Consider the following 23,597-nt stretch of genomic DNA (forward strand, 5'->3'; position numbering starts at 1 on the left):
GCCACTCTAAAAGCCATAATGATCAGCTGATTTTGGTATTTGGACAGTCCTTTACGCACCTCCCAAAGGGCGCGGGAGCCTCCACATGTTGACGTGTATGGTTTTTTAGTAATATTTAAGTTTTTAAAATTACCAAACAACCCCTAGGTCAACACCACAATAACAAAAAACCATAAGGAAAAGACAAAAACACCCTTGGAACTATGCTTATATTTTTTTTATTAAAGGGAAATTCTGTAACTTCATTATTTTTAAAAAATAAAAAGACAAAAGTTCTCGTGTGCAAGTTTAATATCGATTTGCTTTTAAATATATCAACATAATTTTTCTATGCAAATAATATTGAAAAGATAAAAAAAAATGCCTTAGACTAAGGTTATATATTTTTTTTGCTTTTAAGGATAACAAAGTCATTTAACTATGCTAAAAAAACATGTGTAGACCAATTTATCTTCAATCAATCTTATAATGCCCAATGTATTTCCGTAAAAAAACGACTCGGCCCAAATTATAAGCTTTATTAGTTTCTTCTAAAAAGACAAAAATATAATTTTATTGTTTTAATAAATATTAAAATGTGTCTTAGGGTTCAATGTTTTAATGATTTTTTTTTGCAATTGTAATTGTAATATTTTAAATGACATGTAGACAATTGTAGTAAACCTTAACATTTGACTTGGATAGAAGTGGATAAAAGTTTTTAAAAAGAAAAAAGAAAAAAAAGGCATGAAGTACGAAGCTTACTTTCACAAATTAAATTGACAAGTGGCTGAATTAACAAAATAAAAATTGTTGAGGGACCAACAAGTTCATTTAACCAGTGTTATTAAACTCGGTATGGTGGGCCTGTAACTTCGCTTGACAAGGAGTTGAACCGGGCAGTGAGGCCCGCAAACCGTCTCATCCAAATTGTAGCCATGGAATGTTTAAAGCTTTTGAACTAAGAACAAAGAAAACTTGTTTTAATTCCAAATATTTTAACGTAATCAAGCTCTTAAACTATTATTAATTTTCTACTAAATTATTCCGTTAAGATTTTCTGCTTGATTCCCATCTCTATCTAGCCTTTGCAGTTTGCCCTACAGAAAACCCACTTCAGCCCTACTAATCAACAACCCATAAAAGCACTGTCAGGTGGTCATCTTTTCTGATTCTTAGAATCTGGGGTTTTTCCATTGCGTTTAATCCATCTTTTTTGGTGTCTTAATCCAACTTTCCTGTTTGATTTCTCCATTGGAGGTAACCATTATTTGTATAAGTAGCTGCAGCTATGTGATTTGCATTAAAATCCTGTTTTTGGCTAATGGGGTTCATAAAGCTGCTTCTTTGTGATTATATATGTATATGTTTTATTAAATCTTTTGTGTATTATTTAGGGTTTGCTGGAGGAGGTTTTATGTGTCGATAACAAAAATGCTATTTCAATTGAGATTCAAGATTTAACCATAACTAGGCCCTTCGCAGTGTATGTGCTGTTGAAACTGTAAAATTTTGGGTTTTTAATTCATTAAAAAAAAAAAAACAAACTAAAGGTGAATCCAAGACTTAGTTTTTTATTCATTAAATAGTATAATTACAATGTTGTTTTGAACCAAAAAAAAACTGGACATTGGGACTGAAATGTTCTTTTTCACTGGAACACAAATGTCTTTTTTTTTTAATTATAGGGGGTTAGATTAATAATCTTGTTTTATACAGTAAAATTATTAATTTGATACCAGAATAAAATAATCCAATACTTACTACTTAGAAACATTTTTGTATTTTTATTTTTTTTAAATAGAGTAATTACTTTAATGCTTTTAAGAACAAAACTCTCACCAAAAAGTTTTTTTGTCATTTTATATTGTTTTCATTGTAAATTTCAAGGATACTCAAGGGCATTGAAGTAAATTATATTTATTACATATAATTTTAAAAAATATTGTTGGTGTATGTTGCACGTCAGTATGTGGATGGCCCCTGTGCTGTTTAGGCGGCATGTGGGGTGCCGTCTGACGACCAAATGCCGCTTTCCGGGATGACTTTTGAATGTTCTCAAGTGTCCTCAATCCAATAAGGCTACACATGTCCCAAGATTCATGGCGGTTTGGATCCAACTTCCATTTCCCCTCATCGTCTCTCTCTCCTCATCTAAATTTTCACACCAGCTCCTTAAAAATTCAAAAATAGTCTTTTAATTTGTTGATTCTTCATATTTGATCTCTTTTATTATCATTATTATTTTATCTTGAATAATTTTTAAATTTGGTATGCCTTTTCAATCTCATCCCTCTTAAGTTTTTTTATATTTCAAAATTGATCCTCATTCTTTTTATTATTATTTTTTTGTTTGGAATCATTTTTTAAATTGATTTTGTTTTACGGTTTCACCCTCCCTTTTTTTTTTCCTATCAAATTTAATCCTTATTTTTTTTATTGTCAATTATTTTTCTTTGGCAAGTTTTTATTTGAAATCATTTTTTAAATTGATTTTGTTTTACGATATCACCCTCATTTGGTTTTTTTTCTCATCAAATTTAATTTTTATTCTTTTGATTGCCAATTTTTTTGCTTTGATAAATTTCTAAAATTGATATATTTAGATTGGTTCATAATAAAATTCTTGATTGGAGCTGAATCTAGAGATTCCATAAGTTGCGAGTTTTTAAGATTTAACTTGGTTTAGAATGTTTATCCGGGTTGACTTGGTTTTTTCCCCTTTGTCTAAGCTAATCCCCCCCCTCATTTCATCCTTCAATGTTTATTCAATTGGATACCGGGTTCCTTTTTTCTTAACTTGCTTTCTATGAGACTTTTTGTTGGTCTTGAAAATGACATCGTTATCTCCGGTCATTTTGTTTATCATTCTTTGTTAGGTTTTTTTTACTGATTCTTTAAATTTATTTTTTCTCGATCCTTTCCTTCAATATTTAAAATGATTTTAAAAAAAATTACAAGGTTGGAATTCTTTTTCTATTTCATCCCTCTTTATTTTATTTTTCTTTTGAATTTAGTTCTCATTCTTTTTATTAGTATTTGTTTTATCTGAGATGAATTTTTAAAATTATTTTTGTTTCTTTTTTTCTCTAGGATTTTCTACTGGTTTTAAAAATGACCAAGGTTTTCTTGGGTTTTTTTTATTTGTTACTCTATATTGAATTTACTTTGGCTAATTAATATTAAATTGATTAGGAATTGAGATTCTTGATTTAGCCAGGATCTAAAATTTCATGAGTTGCGAGTTTGAGATTTTTTTCTGGGTTTTGAAGGTTCACCCGATTTTTTTTTTGTTTTTTCCCCTTTTTTAAAGTTGATTTTTTTTTAGTTTTATCATTCAACATTTATATCATTAGTGATTAGTTTTATTAGTTTTAACTTGCCTTCTATATGATTTTTTTGACCTTGTATTTTTTTTTCATTTTCTTTTTTTGAAGTTGTCCATATATTAGGATTTTTTTTCTTGATCACATCAATGCCTCCAGTAGGGGTGTTCAAAATAACCGATTAACCGAGAAAACCGAAAAAACCGAAGAAAAATTAACCGAAAAAACCGAACCGAAATGAAAAACCGATTAAACCGATTGTCAAAACCATAAATTTTAACAGGTCCGGTTCGGTTTCGGTTTTGAACCAAAAACCGGAACAAACCGAACCGGACCCATTAAAAACCAAAAACTACACAAATCTCTGAGTCTGAGGTATAAATAGTTAATTGTAACCTAACCCTCCTGTCTCTCACAAAAAGCCGCCGCCCCCCCTGTCAATTAATTTCTAATTTTCCTTTCCCGGTTTCCCAATCTTCCTCTCAATTAATTTCTAATCTTCCTTTCTCATTTCCCAATCTTCCTTTCCAGTGGGTTTTTTCTAATCTTCCTTTCCCATTTCTCAATCTTCCTTTCCAGTGGGTTTGTTGAAAGAGCTTTCAATGCAAAGGTCACATTTTTCAACTTCACATACGAAAATTGATGGCAAAGGGCAATGGAAACCATAATCTTCCTCTTTTTCTTGTTTTTATCTTTCCTCCCTTTTCATTTTTAGCTGTCTTTCTTGTGGTAAGTATTGGTGGTAATGGTTGAGATCGGTGGGACTAATGGCAATGGAAACCATGGAGGAGTTGTTTTGGATATTAAAGATAATTATCCTTCATCTAGCTCTATCAAGAAAGTTTCTGTTTTGAATTTCTGTGCCTTTCATGCAAAGGGTGCTGTAAATCCATCTTCTTTCTGTGTTTGTGTTTTCCTTGCCGTATGAAAAATCTGGATGATGGGATTAGGTTTCCCGGTTTTTTGCCAAAAAAAACCGGATTTAACCGAACCGGACCGGTTCGGTTTGAACCGGTTTTCGGTCCGGTTCGGTTAATATTTCACAAAATTAATGTAATTCGGTTCGGTTGGTTTTTTGAGTCTAAACCGAACCGAACCGAACCGTGAACACCCCTAGCCTCCAGTCACATTTAAAAAAACAGTTAAAAATATGCTTGCATCATAAAATTACAATTTATTTTTCAATTTCATCCTATTTTATTTTTTTTTTTATCTTTTAAATCTGATCCACATTTTTTTATTGCTGATTGTTTTTTTATATAATTTCATCCTCCATGAGTTTTTTTTCTATGAAATTTGATCTTCATGTTTTTTATTGCTATCTTTTTTGTCTTTGCAAGTTTTTAAAATTAATATTTTTTTCTCGATTTCATCCTCCAAAATTAAACTGGTTTGAAATTAAGCTTCTTTGTTTTGTTTAACTTGAATCGAGGATTTCAAGGGTTGTAAATTTTTAAAATTTAATTAAATTTAAGAGGTTTGTTCAGGTTTGTTTAGGTTTTTTTTGTTTTTTAAAATTCGACCAAGTTTAGTTTCGTTCACAATCCCTGGATGTTTGTTTCTATTTAGCAAGTAAATATGCTGAAGTATTTTTTGAATCTAATGCAAATTATGGCACGAGATAGGTTCATGGTTTGGCTTACTCTGGTCATGCTTTGGGCAAAATTATACCGTGTAGCACAATGTGCTTCGCTAAGGATGTTGCGCTGAGACTAAATATGTCGTGTTCATTCAATGTTATGGACATTATTTTCTTTCTTTGGTTTAATTTATGCTAATTTAATTCTCATGGTATGAGAAAAGTTCGTTGTTCTTAGTGAAATGACTTCAAATAGAAGGGCTTTTGTAGGCGAGAACAAGTGTCACGAGCATTCTCTTTTACTTTTACATCCTGGAAAAAAGAAGGATGGTGATAAGTATGCACACACTTTGATTTGCCTAATGTACCAGAATTCAGGGCGTGTTATTAATGGCGGACCTTAAAGGAAGCCTGCTCCCTCCAAAACCGGCATCAGCTATAAACCTTAGAGATTCATCTTATCGGCTATCTGTCTCTGGACGCCAACCTTTCCAAGGCGTTGATATATGTTCTAGGTTTGAAAAAGCGTGGCCAAGACCTTCGGTCATGGATTCGTGTTGATTCGTCGGGAAATTCCATTCCCAAATTATTCGTGTTGATCTACCTGCTCGTGATTTACGCCTGCTTGATCCTCTTCTTGTTTACCCCTCAACAATCCTTGGTAGAGAGAAGGCTATGGTTGTAAACTTAGAGCAGATTCGGTGTATTATTACAGCTGACGAGGTTCTGCTCCCAGATTCCCTTGACAGCCACGTGTTGCAGTATGTGGTGGAGCTACAAGGACGATTGATGACGCCAGGGCTAGGTGATGTATGACAGTCAGAAGGTGCTGAATTGAATCGAAGGAGAAGTAGGAATTTCGACAACGTATTTGGGAATATACATCCCCTGGTTTAGGGCTCTTGAAGTTGCAATGGAAGCTGCCTGCACCTTCCTTGATTCTCAGGTGTGCAAACAGAACTTCAAATCTGTAACATGCTTGATCTGAATGAATGGTGTGATTTTTTTCATGAGAAATTAAAAATGGTTTGTTGCAGAAGTATTATTAAAGCTGTGCATTCCTAATTTTCATGTTTATTTCCTAATCCTAGTGAACTTTCCAACCATGATTCTAATGAATTAGATGTTGCAGCATGCAATATCATAGTAGTTGGTAAATACTATTGACTGCATTTTGTTTCTCCCTGTAGCCGTTTTCATGTCCATAACTCATAACTCGAGCTCTAAACCAAGTTATAAACCGAGCAAGTTTAATAACTTTGTATTTATTAATAAATTAATGTGATGAATCTTTGTATGCGCCAGCATGCAGGTGGAACAGTGACTCGTGAGCTCGAAGCTTCTCAGTACGTGCGTGTTTGATGGTGATGGGAGGAGTGCGTGTGGGTGAGAGGAGAGGGGTGTGGATTCAGCTGATATGGACGACGGAGGAATATTCCTCCATTAAAGAACATAGAAAGTATACACCATGGCCAAAAAGCTAGCAATCCACTAGCCTATTCCTTCTCTCTGTTATGCTCTTAAAAGTTTCCAAGTGCATGACAGCTATTCTCGGCAGATGAGAGTGGAGGTACAATTATTTGGAATTTCACAGAAGAAAGTGGCTTGTAAACATGGAGGTCTTAGGAGACTTGCTGGTTAAACAATGACATTTATTGGAGAAATTCTTATGTTATTTTATGAATAAGATATCAATATTTATTTTCATGGTTACTATAAAACAAAAACGATAAAAATATATATTTTTTATTTTATGTTCAGCCCGACTTATATGTACTTTGACTAATCTTATAGATTCTGAAATTAATGACAATGAAAACTTTTAGTAATTCTAAGATTTATGAGACTTTAACTAATAGCTTCTAAAAAATAAATTCAAAATATAACCAATTAAACTATAAATTTTAAAATAAAGATTGATAAAGATATTTCACACGCTCAGATGTTTACTCTCTCCCTCTTATCTCTTTTCTTCTATATAAAAATATATATATTCAGATACTTAATGGTTAATATATTCTGGGGAAAAAGAGAGAGAGAGAATCTTCTTCTATTTCTTTTCAAATGCCATCAGTCTGTGACCAAATTCTAACGAGAAGAAAAGATACTAAATGAATGAAGGCAGTATAATGAAAAAGGTTCATCCAACTGCCCTGCAGAATTTAAAAACCATGCATTCACGTTTCCACATCTGGTCAAAGCTTGTTGTACAAGCTGCAAGCTTGAATTATTGTAAAACCAACCTTACCCCTGTCAAAAAAAAAAAAAAAGGACTTGTATCAAAAGTCCAGCCGAAAATTTGAAATTCAGTGTTTATGGAGAAATAATTTTTAAAAAATAAAAAATATTATTTTAATATATTTTTAAATAAAAAATATTTAAAAATTAAAACCGTTAAAATAAAATTAAATCTTAAAAGATATAGTTAAATTGATTAGGTCATGAATTTGGTCCTAAAAATCACAAGTTCAAGTCTTACAAGTTTCAGGGTCACTATATGCTTGTACAGTTATGAATTTTAGAAGGCTCATGAAATTAGTTAAAATAGATGCAAGCTCACTCGAACATGTAATTAAAAAAAAATAAATAAAATAAAATTATATAAAAAATATTAATTGGAAGAAGAAAAATCGCAGCCGTCGTGCAAACACTGTATAACAGCACGTACTTTTTTGAACAGTAGAAGCACTTATATCTGACAAACAAATCTAGTGTTGATATGGCCGCTTCCTGTCCCTCTAGCCGCACTTACCTGGAAACTTCAATATTCAGTATTCTAGGCTTAAAAAATGACACTGCCTCACCATTTCCCTTTAAAGAAGAGAGTGTGAACTCCTGCTGAAGAAGGAAAAACTGTGGTTTTAGCGCGATACACTTATTGTGTGCATATCAATCTTTTGATTTTTCTGCAAAACTTCTGGTTTAATCTAGCAAGTTCAGGCTTTTGATTCTTGATTGGCTCCTGAGCCATATAGTTCCGTCTTTTTTTCTTTTCATTTTCCCAGATAGTTCATGAATAACCTTTTCCAAGAATACCCAAATTCCATGAACAGATTCGTATTTGACCACGCTTCAGTTTCTTTCTCTCCAAATAGGGATCTTGTTAATGGATATAAACTCAATGATACCTTGAGTAGTCCAAATCCATCTTTTAATTATTTCAATCCTGAATCGCCTAGTGACTCAACATCATCATCTTCTTCCTCAAATTCATGTTCTGAAGTATATGGTCCAAGCAATAATGTTACTCTCAAGTTCATAAGCGATGTGCTTTTGGAGGAGGACTTGGAGGGTAAGACATGTATGTTGCAGGACTGTTTAACCCTCCAAGCCGCCGAGAAATCCTTATACGATGTCCTTGGTCAGGAGTACCCCCATTCGTCGAATCAAATTCTTTCTTGTTTCAATCAAAATGTTGAAAGCCCGAATGATGGTGTCACTTGGATTAACAATACTGGTAGCACCAACGGCTATCATACTGCTAACAACTTGGTTGAAAAATCCGATTGGATTTTTGATCAAGCTGATTTGGAGTTATCTCAAGTACCGCAATCCTCTCCGGTTCTCTCCCTTGAAAAAACCCCTCTAGGAACAGATTTCCAAGGTCCGGCGCATCCTTATGAGATGCTCAGCAAAGGGGAAGGAGAAGCCGGCATTTCTCTTTCAACTAGTGATTATTTGATGTCATCTCCAGAGCGCAGCTCCTCCAACCCTCCGGACAAGGAGGAGAGAGGCTACTCACCAAATAGTTCACGGGGAAGGAAAAATCATCAGCGCGAAGATAGTGATGATTTAGAAGAAGAGAGGGGCAAGAAGCATTCTGCACTTTCTCCTGCAGAGTCCGAGCAGTCAGAGTTGTTTGACGAGGTATTGCTTTGTTCAGGTGCACAGAATGTGTCTGCATCATGTGCTCTTCTGGACAAGTCACAAAATGGAGCAGGGAGAAATGAACAGAGAAAAGGGTCTAATGGTAGAGCGGCACGCGCAAAGAGAAAGGAAAATAAAGAAGAAGTTGTGGATTTGAGCTCTCTCCTCACCCAATGTGCACAAGCTGTGGCAATTGGTGACCAAAGAACTGCAAGTGAGCTACTTAAGCAGATTAGGCAACACTCTTCTCCATTTGGTGATGCAAATCAAAGGTTGGCGCATTACTTTGCTAATGCCCTTGATACACGTTTAGCCGGCACTATGACACCTACATTTGCACCAATTGCAAGTCACAGAACATCAGCAGCTGAGAGTGTAAAAGCTTATCAGGTATATGTTAGAGCATGCCCATTCAAAAGGATGTCTAATTTCTTCGCCAACAGGACAATTCTGAAACTTGCAAAGAAAGCAACAAGACTACACATTATTGATTTTGGCATTCTTTACGGTTTTCAATGGCCTTGCCTAATCCAGCGTTTATCAGAAAGACCTGGTGGACCTCCCAGGCTACGTATTACAGGAATTGAGCTTCCCCAACCAGATTTCCGGCCTGCAGAAAGGGTTGAGGAGACAGGCCGTCGCTTAGAAAAATATTGTGAGAGGTTTAAAGTCCCTTTCGAGTATGATGCCATAGCACAGAAATGGGAAACCATCAGATATGAGGATCTCAGAATTGACGAAGACGAGATGATTGTCGTCAACAGTTTATATCGGCTAAGGAACCTCCCCGATGACACAGTTGTGGAGAATAGTGCAAGAGACGCTGTTTTGAAGTTGATCAACAAGATCAAACCAGACATGTTTATCCATGGGGTTGTAAATGGTGCTTTCAATGCGCCATACTTTGTCACTAGGTTCCGAGAGGCACTCTACCATTACTCCTCATTGTTTGATATGTTTGAGGCTAATGTGTCACGTGAAGATGAAAACAGAATGCTGTTTGAAAAAGAGCGATACGGAAGAGAGATTATCAATGTGATAGCATGTGAGGGCACATCAAGAGTTGAAAGGCCAGAGACATACAAGCAGTGGCAGTCGAGAAATCTGAGAGCTGGGTTCAGGCAACTTACCTTAGATCCGGAGCTTTTCAAGGACGTGAGATCTGTGGTGAAATCAGAGTACCATAAAGATTTTGTTGTTGATGCAGATGGCCAGTGGATGCTTCAGGGATGGAAGGGGAGAATAATCCATGCTCTTTCTGTTTGGGAACCAGTCCAAGAATAACAACATAAATCTTTCTGTGCTCATAAATACTTGGAATTGCTGTTTTTTTAAGATCCTGTTAGAAGTTTTTCTACATCATATGTAAATTTCACCTCAGATATCTCAGTATAACTTTTTTTTGTACAGTATATGAAATAGACTTGGCGATAAATTTATCATCTTAGCAGTGATTTTGTACATATGTTCACCCTCTTCGTGTCCTAATCCAACGAACATACATTTTCTAGCCAAACAAAATGCGTATAAAATCCTTGTTGCGGTCCACTGTGTAAACTTTCACTTCATTTCTGGGGATTGCTTTTCTAATCTGGTATTCTTTTGCACAATACCCCGGGGGTGGTGGGTTCTGGTGCGGTGCTTTTCATGCAAAAAAATATTAAAAAAATTATTTTTTATTTTTAAAAAACTATTTTTAATATCAACGCATCAAAATAATCGAAAAATATTAAAAAAAATATTAATTTAAAATAAAAAAATAAAACATTTTAAATTTTTTTAAAAATATTTAAAAAAAAATAAAATAAAAAAACAAACAACTCAAATTAAGCCGAACTTTACTTCTTATACTCAGTTAACACCATTATTGTGCTTCTTACAAACTACATGTCAAATACTTAAGCTTTTGCAATTATAAAGTGTTAGAAATTGTAGTTGTTTTTTAAAATATTTTTTTATTTTTAAATTTATTTTTTACATTAGTATAATTTGAAAATACTTTAAGAATATTAATTTAAAGTAAAAAAAAATTAAAAAAAAAAATTTTTTTTAAAATACTTTTAAAAAACAAAAATAAACAAACTCTTAAATAAACTGTGCTGCCAAAGTTATTTCATTCTTATACAGTAGCACAAGAAATAGAATTCTTTCAATTGAACACACTTATTACTACACTAAGCTCCCTAATTAGCATTCAATGACTTCTAAACAACCTTAGTCATTGCTTATAAATGTTTATTATTGTGTTGTGGTTGTGTTTTTTTTTAAATTAATTTTTTTAATTGTTTTGATGTGTTAATGTCAAAAATAAATTTTAAAAAATAAAAAATATATTATTTTAATATATTTTCAAATAAAAAATACTTTGAAAAACAACCGCTACCACAATAACAAACCCTAACTAAAACTATATGGGAATAACATGCAAAAACATATCATCATGAATGCAAGAACGCAAGCCAAAGATACAAGTCTTCTCATTTCCAGATGATCATAAGAACATATTGAGAAGATAGCCGGAGATTTGGACCATAAGTATCTTCGAAGTATAGCAGATTTGGTAATGATATCAAGGACCTTGGTTAAATTACAAGGACATCTAAAATGCTAGTTCAAAAACTCAGGTCACATGTCTACGTAAATAGAGGCACTTAGGTATCAAGTTAGTCTTGTCCTCTGAATCAATTTACAAAGGTCTTCCAGTGTCAAAAGTGCAGATCTGTGATGAGGCACGGGAGCCAATCATGCAAAAGATGCAACTTTAATGCAATTGTTATACCAATGGCAAGCACTATTCAGCAACAAAAAGGGAACTCTTTTTCTAAGAAGTTTCAGATCAAATGCTGTGTTCATTCATTCCTCCAGCTTGCTCATTCGAAAAGGTACCAAAAATTAAAATAAACATCAGCGAGCCAAAGTCGAAAACGATATGCTTGTGGATAAGCATGCAAATATCCAGTCAAAGCACAAACCAACAAAAAAAAAAAAACACAACCGATGAAATCAACATCAAATTAGAATCCGAGGAGTAAAAATAACATATGGATATAGACGCACTAGTTCAAAATTACCACTTGTTAATGATACCAGGGAAAAAGAAATTCCCACCAGGTTTGACCTCTTCTTCTTGTTTCCTAATTCTCTCATCTCTCTGAGCTGCTCTTTGTATGAACTATCATGCCAACAAATGAGAACCCATAATGTAACAAGCTTAATACTGACTAATTCATATTTCACAAAACAGCTAAAAGCAAATTCTGATAAAAAGAAAGCAAACCCATATCAATTAAAGCAAAACCCAATTCCAATCCCAAGTTTGTACTTCAAAAAATTAAAGCAGTAGAAAACAAACAATTAATGACGAAAATTGTAAAACCCAGCAAAAAAAAATAGTATTAGGCCAATATATTCTAGGTAAGAATTAGGGGAAACAAACTGGCCCTAGGTTAGCCAAAAAAAATGAACAACAATAAGAACAACCCACACTCAAACACTCTCATCACATTTAAAAGGAGGTATAAATGCAAGAGGAGGAAAAAGAGATAACTTTTCCTCTCCCCCAAGGTCGGCAGCAACTTGCAGCAACCTTCTCTCTTACAAAGAAACTCATCCAAAACAACTTGCATGCCACCTTCTTTGAATGCTTGAGTGAAAGGAAAGTTAGAGAAAGGAAGAAGAACTGAAAACTCGAAAAGAGGAAGAACATAGAGGGCTGGCTAGGACAGCAGAAGAAGGGGAGAAAAACCGAGAGGAAAAGAAGAAGAAAATCACTAAAACCCTCCCTAAAGTTTGTTTAAAATCATGTGGTAAGAGTAATATCACTTTCTTGTTTGTTGCTTTAAGATTTCGAGACAAGGGAGGGGGAGAAACTTCAAAATAAAAAAATTTAGAGTTCTTACACTTGTTAATTCAAAATAAACAACAAAAAAGAGAAGATTTAATAAGAGTAAGGAATGAAAGAACACAAGTGCAGAATCCTTACTAAAAATATTAATGAATATAGATGATTATGGAGAAAGAAAGAAGAGCTGAAAACACAAAAGGAGGAAGAACATAAAGAGCCGGCTACGATAACAGAAAAAAAGGAGAAAAACTGAGAGGAAAAGAAAAGGAAAATCATTAAAACCTTCCCTAAAGCTTGTTTAAGATCGCGTGGTAAGAGTAATATCACTTTCTTGTTTGTTGCTTTAAGATTTCGAGACAAGGGAGAAGGAGAAACTTCAAAATGAAAGATTTAGAGTTCTTACACTTGTTAATTCAAAATAAACAACAAAAGGAGAAGATTTAAGAAGAGTAAGGAATGAAAGAACACAAGTGCAGAATCCTCACTAAAAATATTGATGAATATAGATGATTATGGATGTATAAACCCTAAATGAGGGCCGACCAAATTGAAAGGATGAAAAAAAAATGAAATGAAGTGATGGATTGTATAGTTGTGATCTTATTAAACCTTTATAAACATGTTTGAATCTGAAACAAAAATTATGTTATGTTAATGTCTTGATTGTTGTTTATATGATTGATAAACTTGTATGATTATGAATCAAGTGAATGAATGTGTGATTATAACATGTTGTTGTGAACATACTTTTGATAGAAATGATGAATTGCATGTGTGAATTAGGAAGGAAATGGGTAGCAATGTCTGGCCAAAAAGGGAAAAACCATGATGAAGACCTTGCATAATGAACACTCTTAGGGAAACAAGATATAGAATGGAAATGAGACTCTTGCATGATGAATAATTCCTAGTAGAATGTGTTTAATAAGTTGGAATGATACAATTGTGAACAATGGAATGAATAATTGTTGACAACACTAGGTTCGGCTATGGACCACTAAGTGGGAGAATCTTTGGAAAACAATGTACATGTTTAGATTGATCTTGCATTGTGTGGAAACCTTATGATAAACTTGATGAAATTATAGATAGTGTGTGTTTCTTACTCTTGTCAATGTTAGGTTGCATGAAATAAACTAGAATACCTAGGATGTATTTTACCATGCTACGATGAATGAGAAGTGAAGTTAACATTAAGGAGAACCATAGTATGTCAAAAAAGGAATGTGATAGAGTTATGGTCATTATAGAAAGGAATGTCAATCAATAGGTTGTCCTTAATAGTATGGTTAAGTATAAACTATTGTTATGAAATAAGGACACCCCTTGCCGACTTTACTTTGTAAAGTCGAATATGATTTGGTTGTGATCTATATCCAAACTAGGTTGAAGTGTCGGAAGTGACTTAGTTTTCACTGATGATTTTTTGCATCAGCAATGACTTAATTTTCGTTAATGATTTCTATGTCAGAAGCGACTTAGTTTTCGCTAACAATTTTTTGTGTTAAAATTAGCGACTTAGTTTCGCTGACGATTGTCTGTGTTAGTAGTGACTTAGTTTTTGTTTATGATTTTTTTTTTGTCAGAAGTGATTTAGTTTTCACTAACGATTTTCTGTATCAGCAGTGACTTTGTTGATCAATTTCATACCATAAATGATCTAGTTCTCATTGACGATTCTAGCATCGGTTTGGCCTGACCCCATTACGGGACTCTAGAATTAAACTATAGAATTTTTATGGGTAACCTATATCTAGAATTGAGAAGAATGTATGGATATGATGAATTTCGTTATATGATTATATGATGTGAGGAATGTAACACCTCACCTCACTAGCAAGATATTGTCCGCTTTGGGCCTTCCAGTCCACCCAAATCCAGGGCTTCCACCCAGGTTCCCCTCATGGTTTTGTTCTTGGCAGCCACGCATGACCCCAAAACGCGTCTTATTAGTCAAGGTGAGCATGCACTTATAAGGCCCTGGCTCTGGACGCTCGCTTCCGATGTGGAATCTCACAATCCCCTCACCTTAAGACGAGTCGTCCTCGGCTCTGATACCAAATGTAACACCCCACCTCACTAGCAAGATATTGTCCGCTTTGGGCCTCCCAGTCCACCCAAATCCAGGGCTTCCACTCAGGTCCCCCTCACGGTTTTGTTCTTGGCAGCCACGCATGACCCCAAAACGCGTCTTACTAGTCAAGGTGAGCATGCACTTATAAGGCCCTGGCTCTGGACGCTCGCTTCCGATGTGGGATCTTACAAGGAATGCTTGAATGTGAGCATGTGCATTCTTGGAATATGTGTGGTATTGACCTATGAGATTTTTGAATACAAATGTATTGATTGATGATCATTTGGTGTATCAGAAGGTCCGACCGGTATCAAAACTTCGCTCGAACGAGGACACCTCATGGGACGAGCAGGTAGGTGGTCTCCACCCCTTTCTGTAATTATGTTAGATCCTTATAATGAATTTTATATAAATTGTTGCTACTCGGTTATGATTATTGGAATTTGTTCATGAAATAGTTGCCTGAATAATGTGATTAACTTCGATTAATGGTATCAGTAATGGATGACCGGGATTGAATGATATGATTAGTTTCTGCTAATGGTATTCGTGATGGATGATAAGGATTGAATAATGTGGTTAGTTTTTGCTAATGGTATCCATAATGAATGATCGGAATTAAATAATGTGATTAGCTTCGGCTAATGGTATTTGTGATGAATGAGCGAGGTCGAATAATGTGATCAGCTTCGGCTGATGGTATCCGCAATGGATGACCGGAATTTGAATAATATGATTGGCTTCGGCTAATGACATCTGTAATGGATGGCTGAGATTGAATAATGAGATCAGTTTCGACTAATGATATCTGTAATGAATGACTGAGAATGAATAGAGTAATTAATCTCGACTAATAGTGTTCTTATTGGTTATTCTTATTGGATAATCGAGGTTGAATGGAAGGATTAGCCTCGGCTAATAGTATAATTATTGGATAATCAAGATTAATTTACAAAAAAATACATTTGGGTGATGACACTCAGGTTTATAGACCAAGGGAGGCTAAGGAATCAACTTCGATTCTCTAAAACTCAAGTCGAATGAATAGGATGTACGAATAAGATTAACATCGTTCGATGGAATAAAAAATAATCGTATTATATGAAGTTAATGAAAAGAATTGACTTACCTAAGCTAATAATAAAATTTGAAATCATGTTCTTCTTCCCATTATTATTATATTAAAGATTGTTCTTTATTTTTATATTGCATTTGAATTGTAACAGGGACGTTACATAGCCACGGCATTTAGGAGTTCAATTTCGCAAGTTTTGACATAAACTATGTAATCGCATGTTTAGGATGATATGCATTTTGTATAATAATGTAATAGTTTGAAATTACTGATAAGTATTTTTATAAAGACTTATAATGATAACTTTCTGGAAACAGGAATGTAAACTTATATACATGATGACATGATATGAATGTATTGTTTATATACTCTCTAACGCAAAGATGTTAGATGTTAGATTATGTGATCATATAAGTATTATACTATATTAACTAATGATGTCTATGTGTTCGTTCAACAAGTATCAACAACAACAAAAAAACAATTATCACTTGCTTTCATGTCATTTACCTTTTCACCGTGTCATGAATTGAAGAGAAATATCGAGCTATTACATAAACAAGGGAAAGTTTTTATTACCATCAAGTTCTTCAAAGTGCAGGAGAGCTCCTGCTTAGCCATATTCGGGCTGTTGAATTCTCTTTCGATATGGCACCAAATAATAACATGCTATACAAGCTTCCTCTCCTTCTCCCTGTCCCTCCGCTGAGCCTGAGTCCGTGTGAGGCCAGAGAAAGCAAACCCTTTTTTTTGGCATGTCGAAGAAGACGGTCTGTTAATTCAGGGCTTCAAATCACTCTCTTCCCTTCTGGTCCTGGGCTTTGTTTGGGTCAGTCCATCATAGTTATTTGGGTTAACCCAAAAAGAAAAATATTTCAGCCCAATTCATTTAGTTGGTCTAACCCAAAAAAGGGAAGTCTCCGATTCTATGAGGAATTTTTTTAGAGCGAAAGAAAAAACTCTCCTGCTTTCTAAACTTATAAAAGCCGGAGAGAGCCCTGCCTCCTCTTCAAACGCTTCTGCTGCTGCTTACGCTTCCTTCACCTTCTGGGGTTCTCTCACGCAAAAGCTCGACCCGTTTTCATCGTTCCCTAGCTACCAAGGTTTTGATCCAAGATTACCTTCTTCATTTATTTACTAATTTTTCTACATAAACCCGATGATCTTAATCTTTTTTGTTCAAGAATGAGCTAGCTTGGTCTTGATTGATGATTGATTATATGATTTGGGTTTTGTTTTTTTCAACTAATTTTTTATTTTTTTGAATTTTGAATTTTGACAGTTCTCTACAACAAATCTTGTGGGCTTAACCTGTTGAAGTCAGTAGACATGGTATGTTAGTGCTAATGACTTGTTCCCCCAATTTTTGCTGTATTGCGAGCTTGGAAGAATTATTTGATTTAATCAACATCATCGATAATCACTGAGAAACGGTTGTCTTAATATATGGTAGAATGATATTGATTGCATTCTTTGAAACAATTAATAATATTTGAGCTTGCTCATCCTTCATTGTGTGAAAGATGGTAGAATGAATAGGACTCAAAAGTCTAAGCATCATCCATGTTTATTGCGTCAAATCTTATGTTGCTCAAGTCTGTGAATTTGTTCTAAAGAAAATTTAGTAATTTAGCTGCATATGTTTATTTTAATCACTTGTTTCGACAATTGCAGGATCGCCAAGACCACCACAGTTCATCATTTGAACAGAGTTACCGCTGCTACCCTGTCTCTTTCATTGATAAGGTTTGAGAAATAACTACTACAATTTGAATCATAACTACTAAAATAATGATTCTGCAAAAATTTTTAGTTGTTGGTTTTCCTATTTGTTTGATGATATAGTGTTGTATATAGTAGTAGCTTATACATGTAAATGAACAAGATGTTTGTCAATCCACAAAAATATTATTCCTTGTTAAATTTGCTCCAAGTTATTTGTGTCTTTGCAGGCACATCTGGAAAAGGGGGATAAAAGTATGTCCATCTTCTTATTCATGTTCTATCATGCTATCCATTTCATTTATTTTAAAAATAAAATCAAATAAAACTGGTTTTCAAGAATTGACAATCTACTATCTCTTGTTGCATCCAGTTATTATGCCTCCCTCAGCTCTTGATCGCCTTGGTAAGCAGATCATTCTCGATAAACTTCCTTTTCTCTATTCCTGCTATTGTATCTTGTGCCCTTAATCCTGGTTTAATGATTATACATCATTTAAAGATAATGGTGTTTGCTGCAGCAACCTTGCACATTGACTATCCAATGCTTTTTGAACTCCATAATCCTTCTGCTGGACGTACTTCTCATTGTGGGGTTCTAGAATTTATTGCAGATGAGGGCATGATATACTTGCCCTACTGGGTATGCTTTTACATTATCTTCATGAATGTAATGGTTCGGCTATTGTATGCTTACTTGATCTGCTCATTTGTTCTACACTTTTAGATGATGGAGAACATGCTGCTACAAGAGGGGGACATTGTGCAATTGAGAAATACCAGCCTGGAAAAGGGAACTTTTGTGAAGCTGCAGCCCCACACCAAGGACTTCTTAGACATCTCCAATCCCAAAGCAATGTTGGTTTATTTATTCGTCATATTCTTTTCTACGTGATTGCAGTAAGCTTGGTAGCTCATTTTATTCATTCCTTTCTTGCTTGGTGATCATTTTGTAGCTTGGAAACTTCATTGAGGAACTACTCTTGTTTAACCACTGGTGATACAATAATGGTTGCCTATAACAACAAGAAGTACTACATTGATATAGTTGAAGCAAAACCCTCTTCTGCAATTAGTATTATTGAAACGGACTGTGAAGTGGATTTTGCCCCACCTCTTGATTATAAAGAACCTGAAAAACCAAAATCAATTCCTCGATCAAACAAGATACCTCCTGAAGGTTTTTTTCTCAATTTTATGTAAAAGATTTGTCCAATTATCTGAATTGATTTTTTATTATTGGATTTATTTATCAAGTCCCTAAAACAAATGGTTTTGACTCTTCCTTTTTCAGGTATGGAAGAGCCAGCCGCAAAGATGCCAAGGTTCAGTGCATTTACTGGTTCAGCAAGGCGCTTGGATGGCAAACCAGCGACACAACCAACTGCATCCACTATCTGCCCTGCGTTGAAACAACACCAACCAGAAGCTGAGAACAATGGCTCCAAGTTATTAAGCTCCTTATCACATCAGCAGTCTGGAAAGCTTGTGTTTGGTTCTACGTCAAACCAACCCCAAAATGAAACACCAAAGGTATGTCTTGCCTTGCTGGTAGTTCTGTAGAGTATGTCCTCGTTTTCCACAATGCACTTATTCCCTGACATGACCCGAACCTAGAATGTGCTTCCATTGTGTCTTCCACGAATTTTTCTGATGAATTCGCCATAATATATCTGATCAATGCATGATATCATGAAAAATGGATACAATTTTTTGACTGCCACTTAAATTGATATGAATTGGTTTCTGTAACTAGGTTCCCTTAAAGAAAAGCACTCAGGAGCCTCCCCAGAAGGTGGAAGATCCGAAGTTTCAAGCTTTCACGGGGAAGAAGTATTCCCTAAAAGGCTGAATCTCAACTCCATTGTTGTCCATCCTTTTCTAGCATACACAGGATGAGATCGACTGATTCTGGTTATTTAATAGAATGTTTTTGCTACTGTATAATTTATATCTTTTGAACCCAAAATCGGGTACACGTCAATGGTCCAAACCTCAGAAGAACACCCAGTCAACTTCTGTTTGGCATACGGGGTCTTCTATGGATCCTTATGTTTAGTATATAATTTATCAAGATAAAACTAATCAGGCTATTAGTTATTTCTCTCTTTTTTTGTTCCTTTGTTTTTTAAAAGTTCTGATGCTCTCTACACCTGCAATATTTGATGGTGAGGCAGACCACCAATGATGCTCAGAGACTCGAATATTTCAGCCGTATCTAACAAAGCGTAATTCTAGATGTTCAAGATGACATAAAACCACTGAATTCCTCATGAGAAGTAGCTTCAGAAAGATAAACAAAAGGCCATGAGGCAGATGATTCCCTTCTCGTTTATTAGATAATCACAACTAACAGAGTGGCTTCTTATTTAAATCAACTAATCATTATAATTAGAACGTAATAACATTTAGATGTTCAGCCCCACCTGATTATACGATACAGAGATGGTAATGGAAAAGTTCCGGTGAGAAATACAATAATAGTAGTAAAATAATAATTAGCTAAGCTTCCACAGATGTCTCAATTGCAACCTTCTTGGAATACTTGATGCCTTCAGACTTATCATTGGCTTCCCAGAGTTCTGGCAGTGCTTCCTTGATATTATGAAGACTCTCTAACGCACAGTCCACACCTTCAATCCGATGAGAAGAGCCTACCTGTATCAGCACCGTTGGAACTTGTTGATTTAACATTTTCGAAGCAGTTTGGAAAATTTCACGGGAAAATAAAACTGGCAGTGACATTTTGCTTTATTATTTTTGGCCGAGGTTTATGATATCATTAGATTAGCTTACCCAAACAGTGTGGAGACCCAATCCTTTTCCAGTCTGTAAGTTACGGATGCTATCATCAAAGAACAACTAAAGAGCAAGAAATCACTACGTTAGATAAACGCAGACTAGACAAGGAAACTGAAGGCTATGAAAATCACTTAGAATAGCTTTGAATCATTGGAGATCGTAATAGGAATGAAACTTGCACACATTCTAAAGCTAATCCAAGCATTGATTCAACATGCAAACAATATAGAAATGCAAAACCGATGAATTTCTGTGCTTGTAATGTAAGTTCAATTTTCTTACCGTCTTTCGAGGGCTGATGTTGGCAATCTTAAAAACCTGCTCAAATGCTTCCTCAAAAGGTTTGCAGACTACGGGGGTCTTTGGAAGTACAAGATCTGCGTCAGGACAGGTAGTATATTCATCGATGTCAAAAACCTCTCTGTCATCCCCATCAACAGGATCATTTCCTTTATTAGCAGCATCATTCAAAGTCTCAAAGCATATGATCCTTTCAAAACAATCCTCCAATCCAAGCCTGCTAAGGACTCGACTTGCATGAGCCTTGTCAGCATTGGTAAAGACCTTTCCATGAATAAAAAAGGATTATTAATCACCAGCAGATATCTGATGCAGTCAACCAAATACTTTTCCCAAATGCAGTAATTTTTAAAGAGTACGCAACCAAGGAAGGAAACTTACAACTTTACGAACAGGCACATTAAGTAAGATATTCCTCAGGACAGGGTCGGGTTTAAGCATCTGATAGGGCAATCTTCCATGAACAAAACTGCAAAATACAAAAGCGTAGGACCACATTAATTTCACAAAAGATACTCCTTGTATTAATACACATACGAGCAAGAAATCAGTACCTATGGAAGTCATCATAGTCAAATTTATGCCCAATAGCCTGAAAAACATAAAAATAGAACGAAAAAAAACCCAGAAAACTTTTTAGTGAAATCACTGTAAATTAAAAAAATCTTGTAAAAAAAAACAGAGCATCAAGTTCTTGGGTTATTACCCTAAGTCCAGCCATGGTCGTCCCATAATACTTGTACAATGAAACACACAACTCAGGGGCTTTACTTTCCTCAATGCCAAGCTTTTTAATCATATATTCTATGATAAATCAAGAACATTCCAAATCAATTAGGGTATATCACATAACATAATCTTAAAGAGAGAGAGTGCTTCATTAAGCAATACCTTGAATATTTTGGGTAACATGGACTGATAAACCAGAACCGAGTGGATAAAGGGTATCATCAATATCTGGAATTTTATATATAAAAAAGCCATCAGTTATATTATAGTAATTTTATTCATCTTCAAGAAAAGAAGTCCACTAGGAGAAAATATAACATCAAAAGAAAATGCTTAATAAAAGAGCTTACCAAAAAGGAGGCAGTCATATTTGTGCTCCAAAGCTTGCTGTTTCTGATCATCTTCATAAGACTCCATTTTCGTACTAACCAAAAGCAAAAGCAGAATCTTTATACGTTGTTTTGGTATCAACTGCAAGAAAACAACCAATTTAATTAAAAAAAACACTAAAAAAATCCAACATATCTTACTGCCCACCAAATCTGGAAATCAAAATGACAAGAAAGAGAGAAAAACAAACAGATTGGTTATAATATACACAGTACTTCAGCACATTGTTATCCCAGAAAAACCTGAGAGAGACAAAAGCAAGCAAGCAAGCAAATTACCAGATCTCAAAAAATCAGAGAGGTATTGTTGAGAAAGAAAGGAAGATACTAGTTTTCTTTTAAAGAGGAAAGAAGGAAGAAAGGAGGGTCGGTGAGTGTAATCAACGGTTACATTTATTTTAAGATTTTTTATTGGAATACTGTTTGGCTGTGAATTTCAATCTGTGTTTCTCTAAATTTTAAATTTTTTTTTTATTAAAATTGAATGCGGTTTGTATTTTTTAGATCGTTTTGATATGCTGATGTTAAAAATAATTTTTAAAAAATAAAAAAACATCATTAACATATATTTCGATATAAAAAATTATTTAAAAAACAATCACAACCACACTGCCAAATATACTCGCCTAAAAGAGACACATCCTCGTGAACTCCGGGAGACACGACTGCTTTTTACTTCTTCACTTCTGATTTTTTTTTATGTATTGGAATAAGTACAGATCAGTCATCAACCTATTATTTCTTTCATGTATCGGTCCTCGATCTTCAAATTCTTGCAAACATTGCTCAACCCTCATGATCATGGCATGTTCATCATTCATCACTTCATCGCACACTTGACTTTTCCGTTATTTTGCCCCCAGAATGCAGATATGGCACAATAACTAAAGGGAGTGCTTTTATTGTTGATTTATATAATAATCAGGATGATTTTTTTACGTTGAGTTGGGATTTATTTTAATGGATGAGTGTAGTTTTTGATGCATTTTCTTTTTATTTGAAGAAAAATAAATATTAAGTGAGGTATCTTAATCTAAAAATAATCTTTGTCACACAAAAAAATCAAAACATAAGTTAGGTATCTTAATCATAGTTTTTAAATCTAATTTGAAGGTCAATCTGTGATATATTATATGTCACAAGTAAAGTAAGTTAATTTGGATTAATTTAGGTCGACCTAATTTTTTCATCTTACAAAAATATAAAAATAACATCATTTTTTTAAAAATATATATATATATATATCAACAAGCTTTAACAAGGTTTTAAATGGGTTTTCCCTTAATTAACCAGGTCTTAAATCAAATCGGGTCTATGTATAGATCACACCAGATCAATTCTCCAATATTTTTATTAAGACTTGACTCGGCTTAGATCCCAAGTTACTCGAATCATGGATTAACTCACCGGATTATATCAGGTTTTATAAACAATAATCTTAATCCAAATCTTAAAATAACTTAAATATGAAATGATATAAAAATTCTCTTAATACAATTGTATTTGTGAAACATATTATTCAAATTTCAACTCAAATTGAATTAAGTAATATTTTGGTGCCATAATGGGAAGAATATTGAAGAGGTTGTCTCCAAAATTAATATTGAGCCAAAATTAACAATAAGTTGAGAGTTAATAACTGATTTGTGAAGTGCATAATACATTGGGGACTGATTTGTAGTTATCCTTTTTATATTTATTATCTTCTTGTTGTTATTATTATTGTTGTTAAAAATGTATTATAATGTCATTGTTGTGTCAGGGTTTGACACGTCTCAATCTAACTTTAGTTTCTGACGTGTCTTATTGCAGTCCTCCGCATACCGCTCTCCTTAGACTCTGGCCCGGTCTGATTTTATTTCCTTTGACAAGCGCAAACGATTTGCCACGTCCTCATATGGAACTTTCTAT

The 23,597-nt window shown here is 34.4% G+C and overlaps 3 protein-coding genes and 1 long non-coding RNA gene across 5 annotated transcripts; 3 read left to right on the forward strand and 1 right to left on the reverse strand.

The window, feature by feature from the left end:
* Nucleotides 1–5,206: 5,206 nt before the first annotated feature.
* LOC127904785 (uncharacterized) lies at nt 5,207–6,591 on the forward strand. The gene is made up of 2 exons (XR_008058232.1): nt 5,207–5,830; nt 6,190–6,591. It is a non-coding gene; the product is annotated as an uncharacterized LOC127904785 (long non-coding RNA).
* Nucleotides 6,592–7,654: 1,063 nt separating this feature from the next.
* Nucleotides 7,655–10,203, forward strand: LOC7465101 (scarecrow-like protein 14). The gene has a single exon (XM_002299827.3). The coding sequence runs from the start codon at nt 7,897–7,899 to the stop codon at nt 10,033–10,035; it is 2,139 nt and encodes a 712-aa protein (XP_002299863.1). The 5' UTR covers nt 7,655–7,896; the 3' UTR covers nt 10,036–10,203.
* Nucleotides 10,204–16,650: 6,447 nt separating this feature from the next.
* Nucleotides 16,651–19,566, forward strand: LOC7485696 (uncharacterized). The gene is made up of 10 exons (XM_006369469.3): nt 16,651–16,847; nt 17,027–17,076; nt 17,419–17,490; nt 17,697–17,721; nt 17,840–17,872; nt 17,988–18,109; nt 18,194–18,324; nt 18,423–18,646; nt 18,761–18,999; nt 19,223–19,566. The coding sequence occupies exons 1-10, from the start codon at nt 16,673–16,675 to the stop codon at nt 19,316–19,318; spliced, it is 1,167 nt and encodes a 388-aa protein (XP_006369531.2). The 5' UTR covers nt 16,651–16,672; the 3' UTR covers nt 19,319–19,566.
* Nucleotides 19,567–19,760: 194 nt separating this feature from the next.
* Nucleotides 19,761–22,119, reverse strand: LOC7465100 (uncharacterized protein C24B11.05). 2 transcript variants are annotated; one of them, XM_006369470.3, is made up of 9 exons: nt 21,966–22,119; nt 21,648–21,768; nt 21,460–21,525; nt 21,275–21,372; nt 21,123–21,160; nt 20,950–21,037; nt 20,551–20,832; nt 20,263–20,328; nt 19,761–20,124 (listed from the first exon to the last, which is right to left on the reverse strand). In XM_006369470.3, exons 2-9 carry the CDS (start codon nt 21,712–21,714, stop codon nt 19,969–19,971), a joined length of 861 nt encoding a protein of 286 aa, XP_006369532.1. In that variant the 5' UTR covers nt 21,715–21,768; nt 21,966–22,119; the 3' UTR covers nt 19,761–19,968. The 2 variants fall into 2 exon arrangements, with proteins under 2 accessions (XP_006369532.1, XP_024449602.1); XM_024593834.2 differs by having other exon boundaries at nt 21,903–22,026.
* Nucleotides 22,120–23,597: the final 1,478 nt, after the last annotated feature.

This window comes from Populus trichocarpa, chromosome 1 (assembly GCF_000002775.5).
Source record: "Populus trichocarpa isolate Nisqually-1 chromosome 1, P.trichocarpa_v4.1, whole genome shotgun sequence".
Lineage (NCBI taxonomy): Eukaryota > Viridiplantae > Streptophyta > Magnoliopsida > Malpighiales > Salicaceae > Populus > Populus trichocarpa.

Excerpts from the sequence above, each read along its gene's own strand:
- LOC7465100 (XM_006369470.3), bottom strand. The coding sequence starts at position 21,714 with ATGGAGTCTTATGAAGATGATCAGAAACAGCAAGCTTTGGAGCACAAA. Across the intron at positions 21,526-21,647 it reads ATATGACTGCCTCCTTTTTG|ATATTGATGATACCCTTTAT; the intron begins GTAAGCTCTTTT and ends ATAAAATTCCAG. Across the intron at positions 20,833-20,949 it reads ATGTGCCTGTTCGTAAAGTT|GTCTTTACCAATGCTGACAA; the intron begins GTAAGTTTCCTT and ends ATTCATGGAAAG.
- LOC7485696 (XM_006369469.3), top strand. The coding sequence starts at position 16,673 with ATGAGGAATTTTTTTAGAGCGAAAGAAAAAACTCTCCTGCTTTCTAAA. Across the intron at positions 17,491-17,696 it reads CTGTCTCTTTCATTGATAAG|GCACATCTGGAAAAGGGGGA; the intron begins GTTTGAGAAATA and ends GTGTCTTTGCAG. Across the intron at positions 17,722-17,839 it reads TCTGGAAAAGGGGGATAAAA|TTATTATGCCTCCCTCAGCT; the intron begins GTATGTCCATCT and ends TGTTGCATCCAG.
- LOC7465101 (XM_002299827.3), top strand. The coding sequence starts at position 7,897 with ATGAATAACCTTTTCCAAGAATACCCAAATTCCATGAACAGATTCGTA.